The sequence below is a fragment of the Phytophthora sojae genome (genome assembly GCF_000149755.1).
Source record: "Phytophthora sojae unplaced genomic scaffold PHYSOscaffold_2, whole genome shotgun sequence".
NCBI lineage: Eukaryota > Oomycota > Peronosporomycetes > Peronosporales > Peronosporaceae > Phytophthora > Phytophthora sojae.
Window position 1 is genome coordinate 9,758,534 of NW_009258116.1, and position 13,757 is coordinate 9,772,290.

Here is a 13,757-nt window from a genome sequence, read left to right on the forward strand (position 1 = left end):
CGCGCGGGGCGAGGCCAAGCAGCACCGCATCGGAAGCAGCGGCGTCTCCGCCACCCGCCGACGCCCTCCGCGCCGAGATCCGCCCGGAATTCGCTGCAGGACGCTCGCTCTGCAGCTCTAAAAGCTCTCTCCAGCTGTGCACACGCGCATAAGAGCACCCATCGCGCCATGAAGAAGTCTCCCGTGGCTGCCATGAGCAACATCCGCGAGGCCGTGCGGCGCAAGAGCGTGGGGCTGAGCTTCACCACCAACTTCAGCATCTTCAGCCGCAGCGCCAGCTCCACGGGCGAGGACTCGGAGCACGGCACGGGCGAGGACAGCGAGGACTTCAACGACGACCTGGACAGCAGCCACTACAACCGCTCGCGTGAGGACTCGGCGCCTGGGGAGGACGACCCGGACGGCAGTCCGTCGCCCGCCGTGAGCTCCCGCAGCTCGTACGTGGAGCCGCCGGAGCCGCCGCTGCCGCCTCCTGGTGGATTGTTGGAGGCAGCGACGAAGAACGTGCAGGGCAAGATGCAGACGCTTATGGAAACGTTCCACGAGGTCACCACGTCCCATGTAGGTGAATGGCTGATCTAATCTTGCAAGATTGCTACATGTACTCATTTTTACGGTGATTTGGATTGCGACGTTGTGATTTGTAGGACGACGAAACGATCCAGTGCAGCGTGTTCCTCTCGAGGACGGCGCTCTTCTCGGACCGACTGGTGGTGTTTATCGGTGATAGCAATGGCTCCCCCGCGGGCATTTGGAGCGCTCGGCTGTGCGTGCGCTCAGGCTCGGAAGGCGGCGGCATCTTCAAAGGAAGTTTGGGATCTATGCTCCCGTATATTATGAAGGCCAAGGAAGACAAGCTCGGCATTGTACTATTTGACGACATCTTCAAGGACTCGATGCGGTCGGGAGAAATTGATGTACGTCTGTCTGCACTATTTGAAGCCATGATAACGAGCTGTGAGACTGATGTTTTTTTTTCTTCCGTTTCTTGCTAACACAGATGAGAAGCGCAGTGCAGCGGTTTATGACGGGCTGGCGGAACCACGTCTTGACGTCACGGGCCACTCACGTGTTCATTGTTGCGTACCGGGATGGTGGCAATTTGTTGGTGGAGGCGCTTAGAGCGCACATGAAGGAGATGCAGCGTCACATCAGTGGAGTTGCTTTCGTGCAGTCTACGCACCACATATCATCGGACGATTCGTACACGCTGCGGAAAATGATTGCTCAGTGGTGTATCGCCTACATGTCATCACCCGAAGGCGTGCAGGCGTTGAAGCGTATGAAGTCAAAGGAGACGCCGCTGGGATGTGTGGTGCTTTCGGGCGGCCGCGCGAACTCGGACGTTGACTTGCTGCAAGTGGTTGTTTCCTCGGTGTACGCAAGCTTCAAGGCAAGGTGGTCAGGTTTCCGCGTGAAGAACGTAAATAGCGGCATGGAGAAGGCTTGCTACGTGTGCAAGGGCGCCTTCAACATGCGTCGTTGGCGCCGGCATTGCCGCACGTGCCAGAACCCATGCTGCGAGAAATGCTCGTCAGTTGAGAACACACGCCATGAGGGCCAGGTGCGGCTGTGTCTGACATGCCGGGCACTGCCTTCGCTTATTCACTGGTCGCGGCCGCGTGCAGTTCGCACGGGCGAGAAGGAGAGCGTCTTCAGTGGTTCCGCTAAGCCTGGCAAGATGTCGGTGAACGACTTCGAGCTCGTCACCGTCATTGGTCGTGGTGCATGTGGCAAGGTGCTTTTGGTGCTGAAGAAGGACGGCGCAGATGCTGGTCACCTGTACGCGATGAAGGTGCTGAAGAAGGAGTGGGTGATGAACAAGGATTTGGTCACGCAGACAATGGCAGAGCGCCGCATCTTGCAGGAGGCCAACCACCCGTACATTGTCCAGCTCAAGTATGCATTCCAGAACCAAGACAAGCTGTACATGGTTATGGAGTACTACAGCGGCGGTTCACTGCGTCAGGTGCTGCGGCGCCGTGGCCGTTTCAGCATCAAGCGTGCACGGTTCTACCTGGCCGAGATTCTTCTCGCCATCGCGCACCTGCACGCCTCGAACATTCTGTACCGCGATTTGAAACTAGAAAACATCGTCATCACTGCGGACGGCAACGTGGCGTGCACGGACTTCGGTCTGTCTAAGGAGGAGATGGATGACAACGAGCGGACGAGCTCGTTTGTGGGCACATGCGAGTACCTGGCGCCTGAGCTTATTATGAAGGAGGGCTACGGCAAGGCCGTGGACTGGTGGGCACTGGGTATCTTGGCGTACGAGATGATTCAGGGCGACTCGCCGTTCCGTCACAACGTACCCACCATTCTCTTCGACAAGATTTTGAAGGAAGAGCCCGAATTCAGCGACCGCTTCACCCCGGAAGCGCAGGATCTGATCATGAGCCTGCTCACAAAGGACCCGGAGCAGCGTCTCGGCTGCGGCCCCGAAGGTGTCGAGGAGATCAAGCAACACCCGTTCTTTGCCGAGATCGACTGGGACAAGCTGCTGAACAAGGAGATGGAAGTGCCGCGTCCTCCGCATCGCATGGAAGACGTGACCGACGAGAGCCACCTGTCCCGGGCCATCGCCAAGATGCGCGAGGCGCGTGAGGAGATCATGCCGGACTCGCCCGTGTCGCTGCCATCGTCTCCGTCCGAGCAGAAGCACTTCGACCGCTTCTCGTACCAGGGGCTGGGCGACTGGAAGCCGGAGATGGCTGACATGGAGTTCGACGAAGAGACGGGCGACTTCAAGCAGGACACGATCCACGAGGACGAGGAGTTCGTGGAGGAGGCGTACGCGGAGGAGTCGGGCGACGGCGAGGGCGTGCCGCTGTCTCCCGGGTCGAAGAAGAGCTCGATGACGTCTTCGAAGGCGTCTCCGTCCAAGGCCAACGGCTCGGACACCCCGCCGGCCTCGAGCTCGGCGGCGTCGGCGTCGCCGAGGAGTCCACAGAGCGTGGGCAGCCCCGGCAGCCCTCCCCCCGCGCCCATGACGCCCGGCAGCCCCGTGGAGAGCTCGGTGCCCACCACACCCGTGGAGCCCGAGTCGCAGATCATCTAGGGGGGCCGTCAATTGCAAGTGGTAGGCCAGTAGCTCAGAGACAGAGAGAGATACATACAGACACGTGTGAGATGTAAATGCATGAGGAGGATGGAGAATTGCGCTTCACTCGCCGACGGAAGGGAAGGGATCAAGTGAACGAGAGCGAGACCGCCGCTTCCCTTGCCCCCCAAGCAGCATTGTTTAACGCGTATAAGTTCAGAGGGCTAGGGCAACCACGCGCTATCGCCCAATCACAGCACCGGAAAGTGTTTGTGTGACGTACATCACCTCCAGAAAAGGGGCGCTGACGCTCTAAACAAGATTGGATGCCGAGCGTGCGGCTCAGGTGAGCCCCCCCCCCCCTGCTTCCTTCCTGGACTGGAGCCTGGACTCTGAGCCGCTCACTCTCCAATCGGAAGCGGAAGCCCCAAGACTCCTCCGTCCCCTCGCCATGTTTGCCAAGACCGTCCGCTCGATGGCCGCCCCGGCGCGCCGCGGCTTCGCCACCAGCCAGAAGATCAAGGTGCACAAGCCCATCGTGGAGCTGGACGGCGATGAGATGACGCGCGTCATCTGGTCCCAGATCAAGGACAAGTACATCCACCCGTACCTGGACCTGGACATCGAGTACTTCGACCTGGGCCTGCCGCACCGCGACGCCACCAACGACCAGGTGACCATCGACGCCGCGCACGCCATCCAGGAGCACCACGTCGGCATCAAGTGCGCCACCATCACGCCCGACGAGCAGCGCGTGGAGGAGTTCAAGCTCAAGAAGATGTGGCGCTCGCCCAACGGCACCATCCGCAACATCCTCAACGGCACGGTCTTCCGCGAGCCCATCGTGATCTCCAACGTGCCGCGCCTCGTGCCTGGCTGGAAGAAGCCCATCGTCGTGGGCCGCCACGCCTTCGGCGACCAGTACAAGAGCACGGACTTCATCGCGCCCGGCCCGGGCAAGTTCGAGGTCGTGTACACGCCCGCGGACGGCAGCGAGAAGACGACGCTCGAGGTGTACGACTTCAAGGGCCCCGGCGTGGGTCTGGCCATGTACAACACGGACGAGAGCATCTACGGCTTCGCCAAGTCGTGCCTGTCGTTCGCGCTGAGCAAGAACCAGGACCTGTACCTGTCGACCAAGAACACGATCCTCAAGAAGTACGACGGCCGCTTCAAGGACATCTTCGAGGAGGTGTACCAGAACGAGTTCAAGGCCAAGTACGACGCCGCCGGCATCTCGTACACGCACCGCCTCATCGACGACATGGTCGCCCAGGCGCTCAAGAGCGACGGCGGCTTCGTCTGGGCCTGCAAGAACTACGACGGCGACGTGCAGTCGGACATCGTGGCCCAGGGCTACGGCTCGCTCGGCCTCATGACCTCCGTGCTGGTGGCCCCCGATGGAAAGACGGTGGAGGCCGAGGCCGCCCACGGCACGGTCACGCGCCACTGGCGCCAGTACCAACAGGGCAAGAAGACGAGCACCAACCCCATCGCCTCGATCTACGCCTGGACGCGTGGCCTGGCCCACCGCGGCAAGCTGGACGGCAACCAGGAGCTCATTGACTTCTCTCTGGGCCTCGAGGACGCCGTGATCAAGACGGTGGAGGCTGGCCACATGACCAAGGACCTGGCCATCTGCATCCACGGCTCCAACGTGACCCCGGACCACTACCTGTACACGGAGGACTTCATGGACAAGGTCAAGGAGACCTTCGACGCCACGCGCAACTAAATGGAGAGTTAGCGAGTGGGGGATTGGCAAGCTGAGCTCACTATCTACATATACACGCAGTTAGCCGGCTGGCTGGCGCGCTTGAATCAAAGCACGCCCGCTTCATTTTATCAGCTTCTCAAATAAAGCAGCCAATTCAACGCCCACAGCAGTAGTGTCCATATTAATCGCCTCACGTGCGTCACCTCGGATGCGAAGTCCTGCTACTGCTAAATTTACCAGTTGTGCTTGTCCTAGGTCGTGTTAGTCAAGTCTGCGGCATCTTCGAGCATGGCTGCACCAGCCTCAGCTCGGAAGGTTGACCCGGTAGCCAAGTCCGGGAGTTCAGCCGCAGTGACGAGTACTTCAACCTCAGCGTTGCCACCCTTGTTGCAGCCAACGCGAGTGTCCCTGCTGCAGCGTGGCCAGAACCGCGAGTACTTCCTCGTCCAGCAGTCCATCGCTCAGTCGCACAGTACCAAAGGCGGAGGAGGTCGTGGTCGTGGTCTGCTTCGTCGCACGAGTTCCAGACACCTCTCAGCTACGGCGTTCACGAGGTCGACGAGGGATGTGCTGGCGGCAAGTGACGACCACCTCGAGGATCTCCTCAAGGGCATCGCGGCCTCGATCAATTCACCCGAGCATCTTCCACGAGGTGAGAAGAACGTGTTGATCCTCCAGGCAGCTCTGGGGCTGTGGATGCGGCGTCATGAAGCCCGAGGATTCCGTCGATGGAAGGAGAGCACTCTACACCGAGTCGACTTGCAGGCGTTGATCGCAGCGGGCGTCGACGTGAACGAAGAAGCTCGGCAATTGTTACTTGCAGCCGAAACCAAGCGCCGATTGCTGGCCAACGAGCGGAAAGCTCCCCTCAATGGCGACGACAAGTGGATGGCGGCCAACTTCTCGTACGCCGAGTTGGATTTGCTGCTCGCTTGGGCTCGGCACACGCAGCCGAAAACTTGTCGAGGCGTTGCCGACAACACTCTGCGTGAGGCGCTCCGGTACTTGCGCTTCAGTCAGTATCAGGACGGTGAGGCCATCTTCTACCAAGGCGACAAAGGCGACGTGTTCTACCTCGTCCTCGACGGCAGTGTCGGCATCTACGGCGCCAAGCGCACCCAGCAGACAGATAAACAGAGGCGGAAGCAGAGTATCCTCACCGCCGTCGCCCCAAAAACCCGAGCCGGCGTCCCCACCCGTGAAAAGCCCGACATGAACCTCATGGGTCCGAGGATGTTCACGTATCGAGCGGGCGAGAGTTTCGGCGAGACTGCGATGTTCACGAATGCTGCGGTGCGTACGGCCACGGCGATCGCGTTCGATGACCCAAGTTCAGGTTCCACTGCGGGTTCCGTCTGTGAACTTGGTGAGATCTCCCGAGCGGCGTATTCACGGACTTTGAAAAGGTTTCACCAGCATTTCTTCACTCAGGCGCAGCGGGTGAACTTCACTCAGCGAGTGTTCCTCTTCAAGGACTGGCCTCGAGCTCGAGTAGTGGAGGTGGCTGAAGTGCTGGAGCTCCGTCGAATCAACTTCGGCAGCGTGCTTGTCACTGAAGGGGTCACTCCGCTCTCACACTGTTTCTTCGTCCTTAGCGGGATGGTGAATATCACCACCCAGATCGAGATTGACACGCACGCGGAAGACGCACTCTCGACAGCCCAGAAGGCTGCAGCTCTGAAGAAAGCTAGACGTCGAGCTCAGTTCACCATCGAGCTGCACACCGCTCGGGTGGGTGAAATCGTAGCGCTGGAGGCTCTTCTTGAACCGGAAGACTCGACTGCACGAGTAACCTACACAGCAGTCGGGGGATCAGCTGATGTCGAAGTGTACGCGTTAAAACGCTCCGACGGGCGAGCTTTCCTTGCGAGCGGCGCACTCAACGTAGCACACCAAGTGCAGATGATGTGTGCGTCTGAACGTGCTCATCGCGAGGAGCGAACTGAAGCTTCCAGGCGAGCGCTCACCGATCGTGAAGCCATTAACCGAAAACATCGACTTGAACTGGAAAACGAAGCCTTTGAACTCGGTCTCACAGATCAGCAACAGCGCCAACGCCAGAAGCAGCAGGAGCTGGAGGATCTCGATAAAATTTCCTGTCACGAAACCTCACGGGGTCCTGCCGGTCTCCAGCGACCATTTTTGCCACATCTCGATCCCGTCAAACTGCTAGCCGGGGTTGATGGCACCAAACCTGCGCCTGCCATCGATGAAACTTCATCCCAATCTCGGCAATTGAACCGCGAGATCGAAATCGACACATCCCTTGGGGAGGTGGCACAACCCCCCAAAATGCTCTCAACCCTCGTGAAAAATTTTGTCGTCCGTGACTGGGATACCCTTGCAGACGACTACGCCCAGCGACTTACACTTCAGGTTCCGGTGCGCAGCTCCCTCTCCCCGTTGCTGAATCGTGTCCCCTCTTCGTTGACTTGCAGATCAGAAGGCAAGGCTTCGACTCAAATGCACACCGCCCGTCGAAGACTCGCACCCTCGACCATGTCAGCGAGGTTTCATGACGAGCGACAAACTCGGGACTCGCACATGCGGCAGCTCAGCATGGATTACGACGCCAAAATGCATTGGGACCCGGCCAAGAAGAACTTCGTCCTGTTGCAGACGCTGCCAACAAGCGAAACCAAAAGACAGCCACAGCAGGCACGCGCTTTCGGATCCTCCGGTGCTTTGACCCCCAGCAATCCGTCCGGACAATCTGAAGCAGAAACCACTGGAGACCAGCGCCCGCGCCGGACAAAGTTGCATTACCAACTACAAACTACACAGATATCAGCACGAAAGCTGTCAGAAGAACACATCCGCAAACAGGACGAGCGCGCCAGTGCCAGCGGCACGGGGCCTCCGAGCGCTTTCGTCCACTTCTTCTGAAATGGAATCTTCAATGGTCTTTACCTTGCAGAAGAGCCTTGGGGAGCCTTGAAATCACCTGCTAACTGCACCGCGAGCCCTTCCAGCTTCTTGGTAGTCGTTCTCCAGCTGCTGATCAATACTGTTGTTTTATTATTCTCTGTGGCCTTATAACACGCAGGCATCCATTCGCCGAGCCACGCGGACTGCTGTCTGCTAACTTACTTCATCTCGGTGTCGGGGGCTATGGGGGTAAATGAGGTGGACGGCGCTGGCTTTAAGGATTTCGGGGCAATGACAACTTGACCGGACGCTGACGACGAAGAATGTGACCCCAACTGAGACGAGATATTGGAGAACGCTGAACTAATGGGGAAGCAGTTAGTGCCCTGCACAGCAAAAACACACAGCACCACATCGGACACACCACAGCACATCAAGCCCAGTCAGAAATCAAGACTCGCACAGCGAAAAAATCAGTGCGTTCAGAATTGAACTAGCCCCTGCCTACATACCGGGTTACACGGGACGTTAAGCGGATGCGTGTGGACCGTTTGCATCCCGCTCGAGACCGCCGCTGCTTGTCGGTCGTGTGGCTGATTAAGGTGCGGCATCGACGGGTTCATATGAGGCAGCGGCTGATTCGGCTGCTGGTTCATGGCGACGGCGTTTGCCACGGACCCGAGGTGTGAATACTGCAGGCAAGTCGCGAGCTTGCTAACTTCTTGCTGCAGGCGATCGCGGTCCCGACGCAGCTCGTCCCGCTCCCTCTTCAGGCTCTTGATAGCCGACACAGCTTCCTGCAAAATCGCGCTCTTGCGGACGCGGTTGGACAGACCGAGCAGATCCACGAGCTCTTCAAACTGAGCACAAATAATAATAATAAGCACATGCTCGCATTGTTAGCTGGATAAATTCCGTGGAAGAAAAGAAGAGGACCCACGTACCTTAACATTCACCTCTTGACGACGCATCTTCTCCCGGGACTTCTTTCGGAACCCTCGGTCGTCTTCGGGCGTGGGCGACGGCGCGCTGATGGTGGACGCACTCCCGATCGTCGAGCATCCGCTGGCGTCGCATGACACAGTCATGAAGTCAAATTCACTGGCAACCGGTAAGAATACGCATACAAACGGCACGACACTTGAGAGAGAGGGAGCCGCACGCACCGTTTAAACGCCGCCGCACTGCTGAACGAGTTCATGTCGTCGTCGTCGCTGCTCAAAATGTTCTGGCACTGCGGACTCGGCAGCTTTGGAGCAGCGGGCTTGATACTGCCGCCAAGTGGGGGCGCTGCCTTTGGCGCTGCACTCGCGATTGCCAACGCCGCTGGTTTCTTGTGCTGGTCCAAGCTGAAGCTCGCAAGCTCCATGGCGTCTCTCGCAGTTCGGTTCATCATGGCTACATCGGGTTTGGCACTGGCCGGGGTCAGTCCGGTCTGAAACAGCGTCGTGAAGTCCTTCCGCGGGGACCCGAAGCCCAGTCCGACCCCCAGGCCGTTGCCGTGCTTGAGCATCTCCGAGATACTCGACAACGGCGGCGACGTCAAGTGCGGAACAGAACTGGTGCCACCACCACCAGCAGCAGCAGCAGTGGAAGTCGCCGGTTGCTTGGCATTTTGTTGCTGTTGCTGCTGCTGTTGTTGCTCTTCATCCGTGTAGCCGAGCGAGAAGCCCTTCCAGTTGTCGTTGATGTCCGTCTGCAGGAAATACTCTCCCAGGTCCTCGATCTGCAGCCCCGACATGTCCTCGTCAAACTCCATCCTCCCGGTCGCTTAGGTACTGCAGCGGCACAGTTGCAGGCAATAAGGTTAGAGGTTTTAGTTGATCCATTGGCCATTGATTGCCAATGCATTGGAATTGCATTGTCAACTCTCTAGTTCGTGGATCTGCATTGCTGTCCTTACCTCTTTAGGTGGCAACTGCGCGCTCTGAGTCACGGTGCGCGCAACGCAAAGTGTCAGGCGGGCGGGCGCCTGGTCAAAGGAACAGGATGTGGCCACCGGAAGGCGCTCGCGGCGGCGGCGGTGGCGTCGGCGGGTTCGGACTGTGGCATCATGGGCCTTTTGCGCATGGATCGGCACGGCAACGCCCCCCAGCCAATCAGCGGAACGATATGATCCTTTCGGCCAATGGCGCCGCTTCGGGCGCGTGCCTCCAAAGGCGGAGAATAGCCGAGCCGCCGGTGCCGCCGCCACACTAAATTACAGGCACCTTTCACCATCAATCTTGCCGCGTCGTGCAAGTTGCAGCAAGGCTGTGGTGTCTGCCTGATAAAAGGCAGGCACCCACGTTTTGACGCGGATACAGGCTGACGCGAATCGCGCTGATTGCCTTTATTCCTTGTAAAGACTACAAAACTAAGGCTAATTAGCATGGGTGAAGCGGAATGTGGCCTGCGCCAAGCGCAGATACCGGTGTTACTGATGCTCATGCGTCCGGCCCGAGATCCACTTCTGCATCTAGGGCCAGATAAGTGCAAGCCCTCTTGCCCACTCCACTCGATTGTTGATACACGCTTCAGGACTGGACTAGCGAAGGAGAGAGTGTGAAAGCCACAAGCACTAGAGCAAAGTACATTGTTGATATGCCAGTTCTGGTCCTTCAGTTTCACAGTGTCGTCCCCACTCAGCCCAGGCAAGTACGGTAGATAGCCAGCCCCCTATGCAGTTCGTTCACCCTCAGAGCTCATGGATCACAATCAAGCCAAATCTTCATGCACCGCCCACCGAAACCCACCAGAATTCTGTCCTCCGATGGACCCATCCCCGCAAAAAAATATTTTTTTTCGTTTTAACAATTCCCGCCCAAGTGACGCATTCCGATCCGCCATTCCCGCCAAAAATAAGATAAAATAAATGTCGACCATGCAGCAGCTAGCGGAGGAGGCGACGCGCAAGCGCCCAGCGCAGGCGGCCGCGGAGGCCCCGAAGCGCCTCAAGACCGAGGCCGAGCAGCGCCCGTCGCTCACGCAGCTGCTGGCCAGGAAGGCGGCCGCCGAGCCTCAGCTGTCGCTCTCGCAGGACTCGGACGCGCCGCTCGCCCGCGTCGCCGCGCAGCAGAAGGCCAAGCGCCTCAAGGCCAAGACGCAGCAGCCTCAGACTCAGACGCAGCAGCAGGGGAAGACTCTGGCCCATGGCAAGACGACGGAGGAGGGCGACGTGGTCTTCGAGCTGTCGGCCAAGCGCTGCGTGACCGTGCGCAAGTGGAAGGCCATGAAGTTCGTGGACATCCGCGAGTTCTACGACGACAACGGGCAGGCCAAGCCGGGCAAGAAAGGTGGGGAAAAGTATGGATTTAGTGAAGTCTATTGGTCTGCAGTTGCTAACTTGTGTGCTGACTGGAGTGTGCAGGTATCTCGCTGTCGCCGGACCAATGGGCGAAGCTCTACAGCTTCTCGGACGCCATTGCAGAGGCCATCCAGCTGGTGGAGGAGGACAAAGTGGGCATGGAGTCCCTTGCCGGTGTCCCCGACTGCATCTTGAGACCGGATGGAGACGTGCGAGCCATCGCGGTGCCGGTGCGTATGAAAAACTTCAGCTCTAGAAAAGGTTGACTATTGTTGACAAGGCTCGTGGACTTGTTTTACTGTGTGGATTCAGCTGTCGAACAAACGCCGCGCGACTGTGCGCTACTTCCGCAACGGGGTGCTGATCGACATCCGCGAGTTTTACGACCAGGACGGCGTCTCGAAGCCTGGCAAGAAGGGCATCTCGCTCTCAATGGAGCAGTGGACGGCGCTGCAGAAGATTGCAGACGAGATAACGGAAGCAGCAGACCGCCTATAAGCATTCGGTTATTGTGCCCCACCGTTGTGTGTGTTGATGCGTTGGGTTTTCTTTCTTTTGACGTTGAATATAACGTCTTTAGCGTTGGATGTGTAGGTCGCTTCACACACGATTGAACAGTGGTGACGCTCGTTTATTTGGCTCTAGATAACGACATGAAAGGGAGGATGCATTGCAGACAAACGAGCGCAACTGATCTCCAAAGCATACGCAGCTAAGAAGGCTGTGTGAAGAAGACTAGAATATTTCAAACGACCACACGCTGGCGCTTGTGCGGACTTGTGGACGCTGCTCCCAGCACGTCGGAGCGCGGACGCTTCTCGGTGTCCGCGCTGCTCGAAGACTGCGACTCGGACGTGGTGCTTGGAGCTCGTGACTCTGATGTGGGTGCGGCCTTCGTTGGAGACGCTTCCTGGACGTCGTCAGACTTGGACGATGTGGGTTTGGCGGCTCTGTCATCCTGACTAATCTGCTTGGGTTCACGCTTCGGCGACAGTGCGGACGGCTCGGGCTCGGCCTTGTCTGCCATCGTATCGTTCTCCTTTGTCGCTTGTGCGTCATCGCTGCTGTTCGGTGCATCGGCTCGCCGAGGCTGCTCCTTCTCGCTCTCCGAAGTCTTTTCGAGCTTGACGACATCAGCGTCACCGGACGGCTCGCCAGGGGAACCTGGCTGGTTGCCCGTGGTCTTGTCGGGCGAGTCGTTCTGCTTACCGGGCACATAGTACGGATCCTTCGCCTGCTGGAGCTGCTGCGGGTGCACACTGCCGGCACCGCCGTGACTGAAGTCCGAGGGCACGAGGTTGAGACCGAGGACGCTGTTCTTGCTGTCGTGGAAGTCTCCGGGCATGCCACCGCCAAGCATGGGGTGGTGGCCGAAGAGGCCTGCGTTCTGGGGGCTGAAGTCGTGCAGGAGCATGCCGGCTGAGGAAATCGTTTAAATTGACGTCAGTAAGATATTCACGGTAAGAATGAAACCACCAAATGGGCGCGGATATGCGTTACGAAACGTACTTGTTGGCGACGGAAGAATGCCCGAGAGGTTGGGCGGACTGGGAAGAGCAGCGAGCATGTGGTGACTCGAGAGTCCTCCAAGCATCCCCATCTATAAGCAAACAAACAGGAAGAGTTGGTGAACAATGGCTCACTCAAACCTTCCACCATGACATAGTGAGGGAGACGCACCCCGTGCTGGTACAGCGGAAGCGACGGCGGGGTGTAACCAACGTGCTCCTTCTTGAGAAGCTGCTGGAAGCCGCGGTGCACGCGCTTCTTCTGGGTCGGCGGCCGGCTGCGGGAGTTGAGCATGTACTGGTCCGGGTCGTTGGTGAGTCCGAGCGAGGCGCCATTCATGCCGCCGTGCATGCTCTGGAACGACTGCACGGCCGCGCCGTTGGGGGTGGAGCCCATGTTGAAGTTGGCCGAGGCCTCCGCGTTGGCACCCGCCGCCGCCGCAGCCGCCGCCTCCTTGGCAGCCTGCTGCAACTGCTTCTTCTTCTCCCCGAACATGATCTCGTACTGTAAGGAACACAGCCACAACATAGTCACACCCACGTCAGCCACTGCTGCAAGGGATCTAGCAGGCAGGCAGAGCCAGCTACGCACGTCGTTGTTGTCCTTGATCTCGAAGGGCTCGCCGTACTCGGTGTACTTGAGCAGGATCTGGTCCACGCTCGTGCTCGAGTACTGGTAGAGCTTGTCGTTCGAGTCGAACACGATGAGCGCGATCTCGCAGTCGCAGAGCTTGGACAGCTCCATGGCCTTCTTGAAGATGCCGTTCTTGCGCTTGGCGAACGTCACCTGCCGGTTGCGGTCGTCCTCGATGCGCTTGATCTGGATCTTCTTGCGGCCCATTGCTGTTGTGGTGAGCTTTTAGTTGCTAGGCTGTAGACAGTCACAGAGAGTTCATTAGTTGGATCGGTCCTTCAAAGGATCCTCCTGCCCCCCCCCCTCCGCCGCCATCATCACGCGGTTGACGCACCTCGTGGAAATAGCGCAGTCGGTATTTATATCCAGGGGCAAAAGCGCGAGTGCAGCAGGCAGGCGAGCAAAATACCGGAGACAGTCGAGCTCGGCGACAGCGAGCTATTTTTATAGTGCGAGCTGGAGGTGGCTTGGAGCAGCGAGGCGAGCGACGCGCAGGACTCGGCCAGGGGTTATTTTTATCCGTTTTTCCGCCAGCGAAGGGGCTGCCGTTGCAATCGGTGGAAAGAGCCCGGCCGTTGCGAAACCCGGCAGTGTATGGGCCGCCAGTATGGCGGCGGAGGGGTGCAGGATCCGCTATCTTTGGCGCCGGCCGTTTCCGCCGAAGGCGACGCGAACGATCGCGAACGGACGCGCAGGAGGAT

At 58.7% G+C, this 13,757-nt stretch overlaps 6 protein-coding genes across 6 annotated transcripts; 4 read left to right on the top strand and 2 right to left on the bottom strand.

Moving 5' to 3' along the window:
• Positions 1–745: 745 nt before the first annotated feature.
• Positions 746–3,442, top strand: PHYSODRAFT_354099 (hypothetical protein). Its single transcript, XM_009522862.1, has 2 exons — positions 746–917; positions 1,001–3,442. Exons 1-2 carry the CDS (start codon positions 822–824, stop codon positions 3,059–3,061), a joined length of 2,157 nt encoding a protein of 718 aa, XP_009521157.1. The 5' UTR covers positions 746–821; the 3' UTR covers positions 3,062–3,442.
• An 18-nt stretch (positions 3,443–3,460) lies between these two features.
• On the top strand, positions 3,461–4,925 carry PHYSODRAFT_354100 (hypothetical protein). Its single transcript, XM_009522863.1, has one exon. It carries the CDS (start codon positions 3,495–3,497, stop codon positions 4,776–4,778), a length of 1,284 nt encoding a protein of 427 aa, XP_009521158.1. The 5' UTR covers positions 3,461–3,494; the 3' UTR covers positions 4,779–4,925.
• Positions 4,926–5,048: 123 nt separating this feature from the next.
• On the top strand, positions 5,049–7,646 carry PHYSODRAFT_297364 (hypothetical protein; the record flags this gene model as incomplete). The annotated part of the gene is made up of 1 exon (XM_009522864.1): positions 5,049–7,646. The coding sequence occupies one exon, from the start codon at positions 5,049–5,051 to the stop codon at positions 7,644–7,646; it is 2,598 nt and encodes an 865-aa protein (XP_009521159.1).
• A 464-nt stretch (positions 7,647–8,110) lies between these two features.
• PHYSODRAFT_487571 (hypothetical protein) lies at positions 8,111–9,387 on the bottom strand (the record flags this gene model as incomplete). The annotated part of the gene is made up of 4 exons (XM_009522865.1): positions 8,111–8,488; positions 8,573–8,729; positions 8,795–8,899; positions 8,951–9,387. The coding sequence occupies 4 exons, from the start codon at positions 9,385–9,387 to the stop codon at positions 8,111–8,113; spliced, it is 1,077 nt and encodes a 358-aa protein (XP_009521160.1).
• A 1,104-nt stretch (positions 9,388–10,491) lies between these two features.
• On the top strand, positions 10,492–11,412 carry PHYSODRAFT_297366 (hypothetical protein; the record flags this gene model as incomplete). The annotated part of the gene is made up of 3 exons (XM_009522866.1): positions 10,492–10,977; positions 11,010–11,144; positions 11,227–11,412. 3 exons carry the CDS (start codon positions 10,492–10,494, stop codon positions 11,410–11,412), a joined length of 807 nt encoding a protein of 268 aa, XP_009521161.1.
• Positions 11,413–11,659: 247 nt separating this feature from the next.
• PHYSODRAFT_478768 (hypothetical protein) lies at positions 11,660–13,263 on the bottom strand (the record flags this gene model as incomplete). The annotated part of the gene is made up of 4 exons (XM_009522867.1): positions 11,660–12,333; positions 12,424–12,514; positions 12,595–12,927; positions 13,015–13,263. 4 exons carry the CDS (start codon positions 13,261–13,263, stop codon positions 11,660–11,662), a joined length of 1,347 nt encoding a protein of 448 aa, XP_009521162.1.
• Positions 13,264–13,757: the final 494 nt, after the last annotated feature.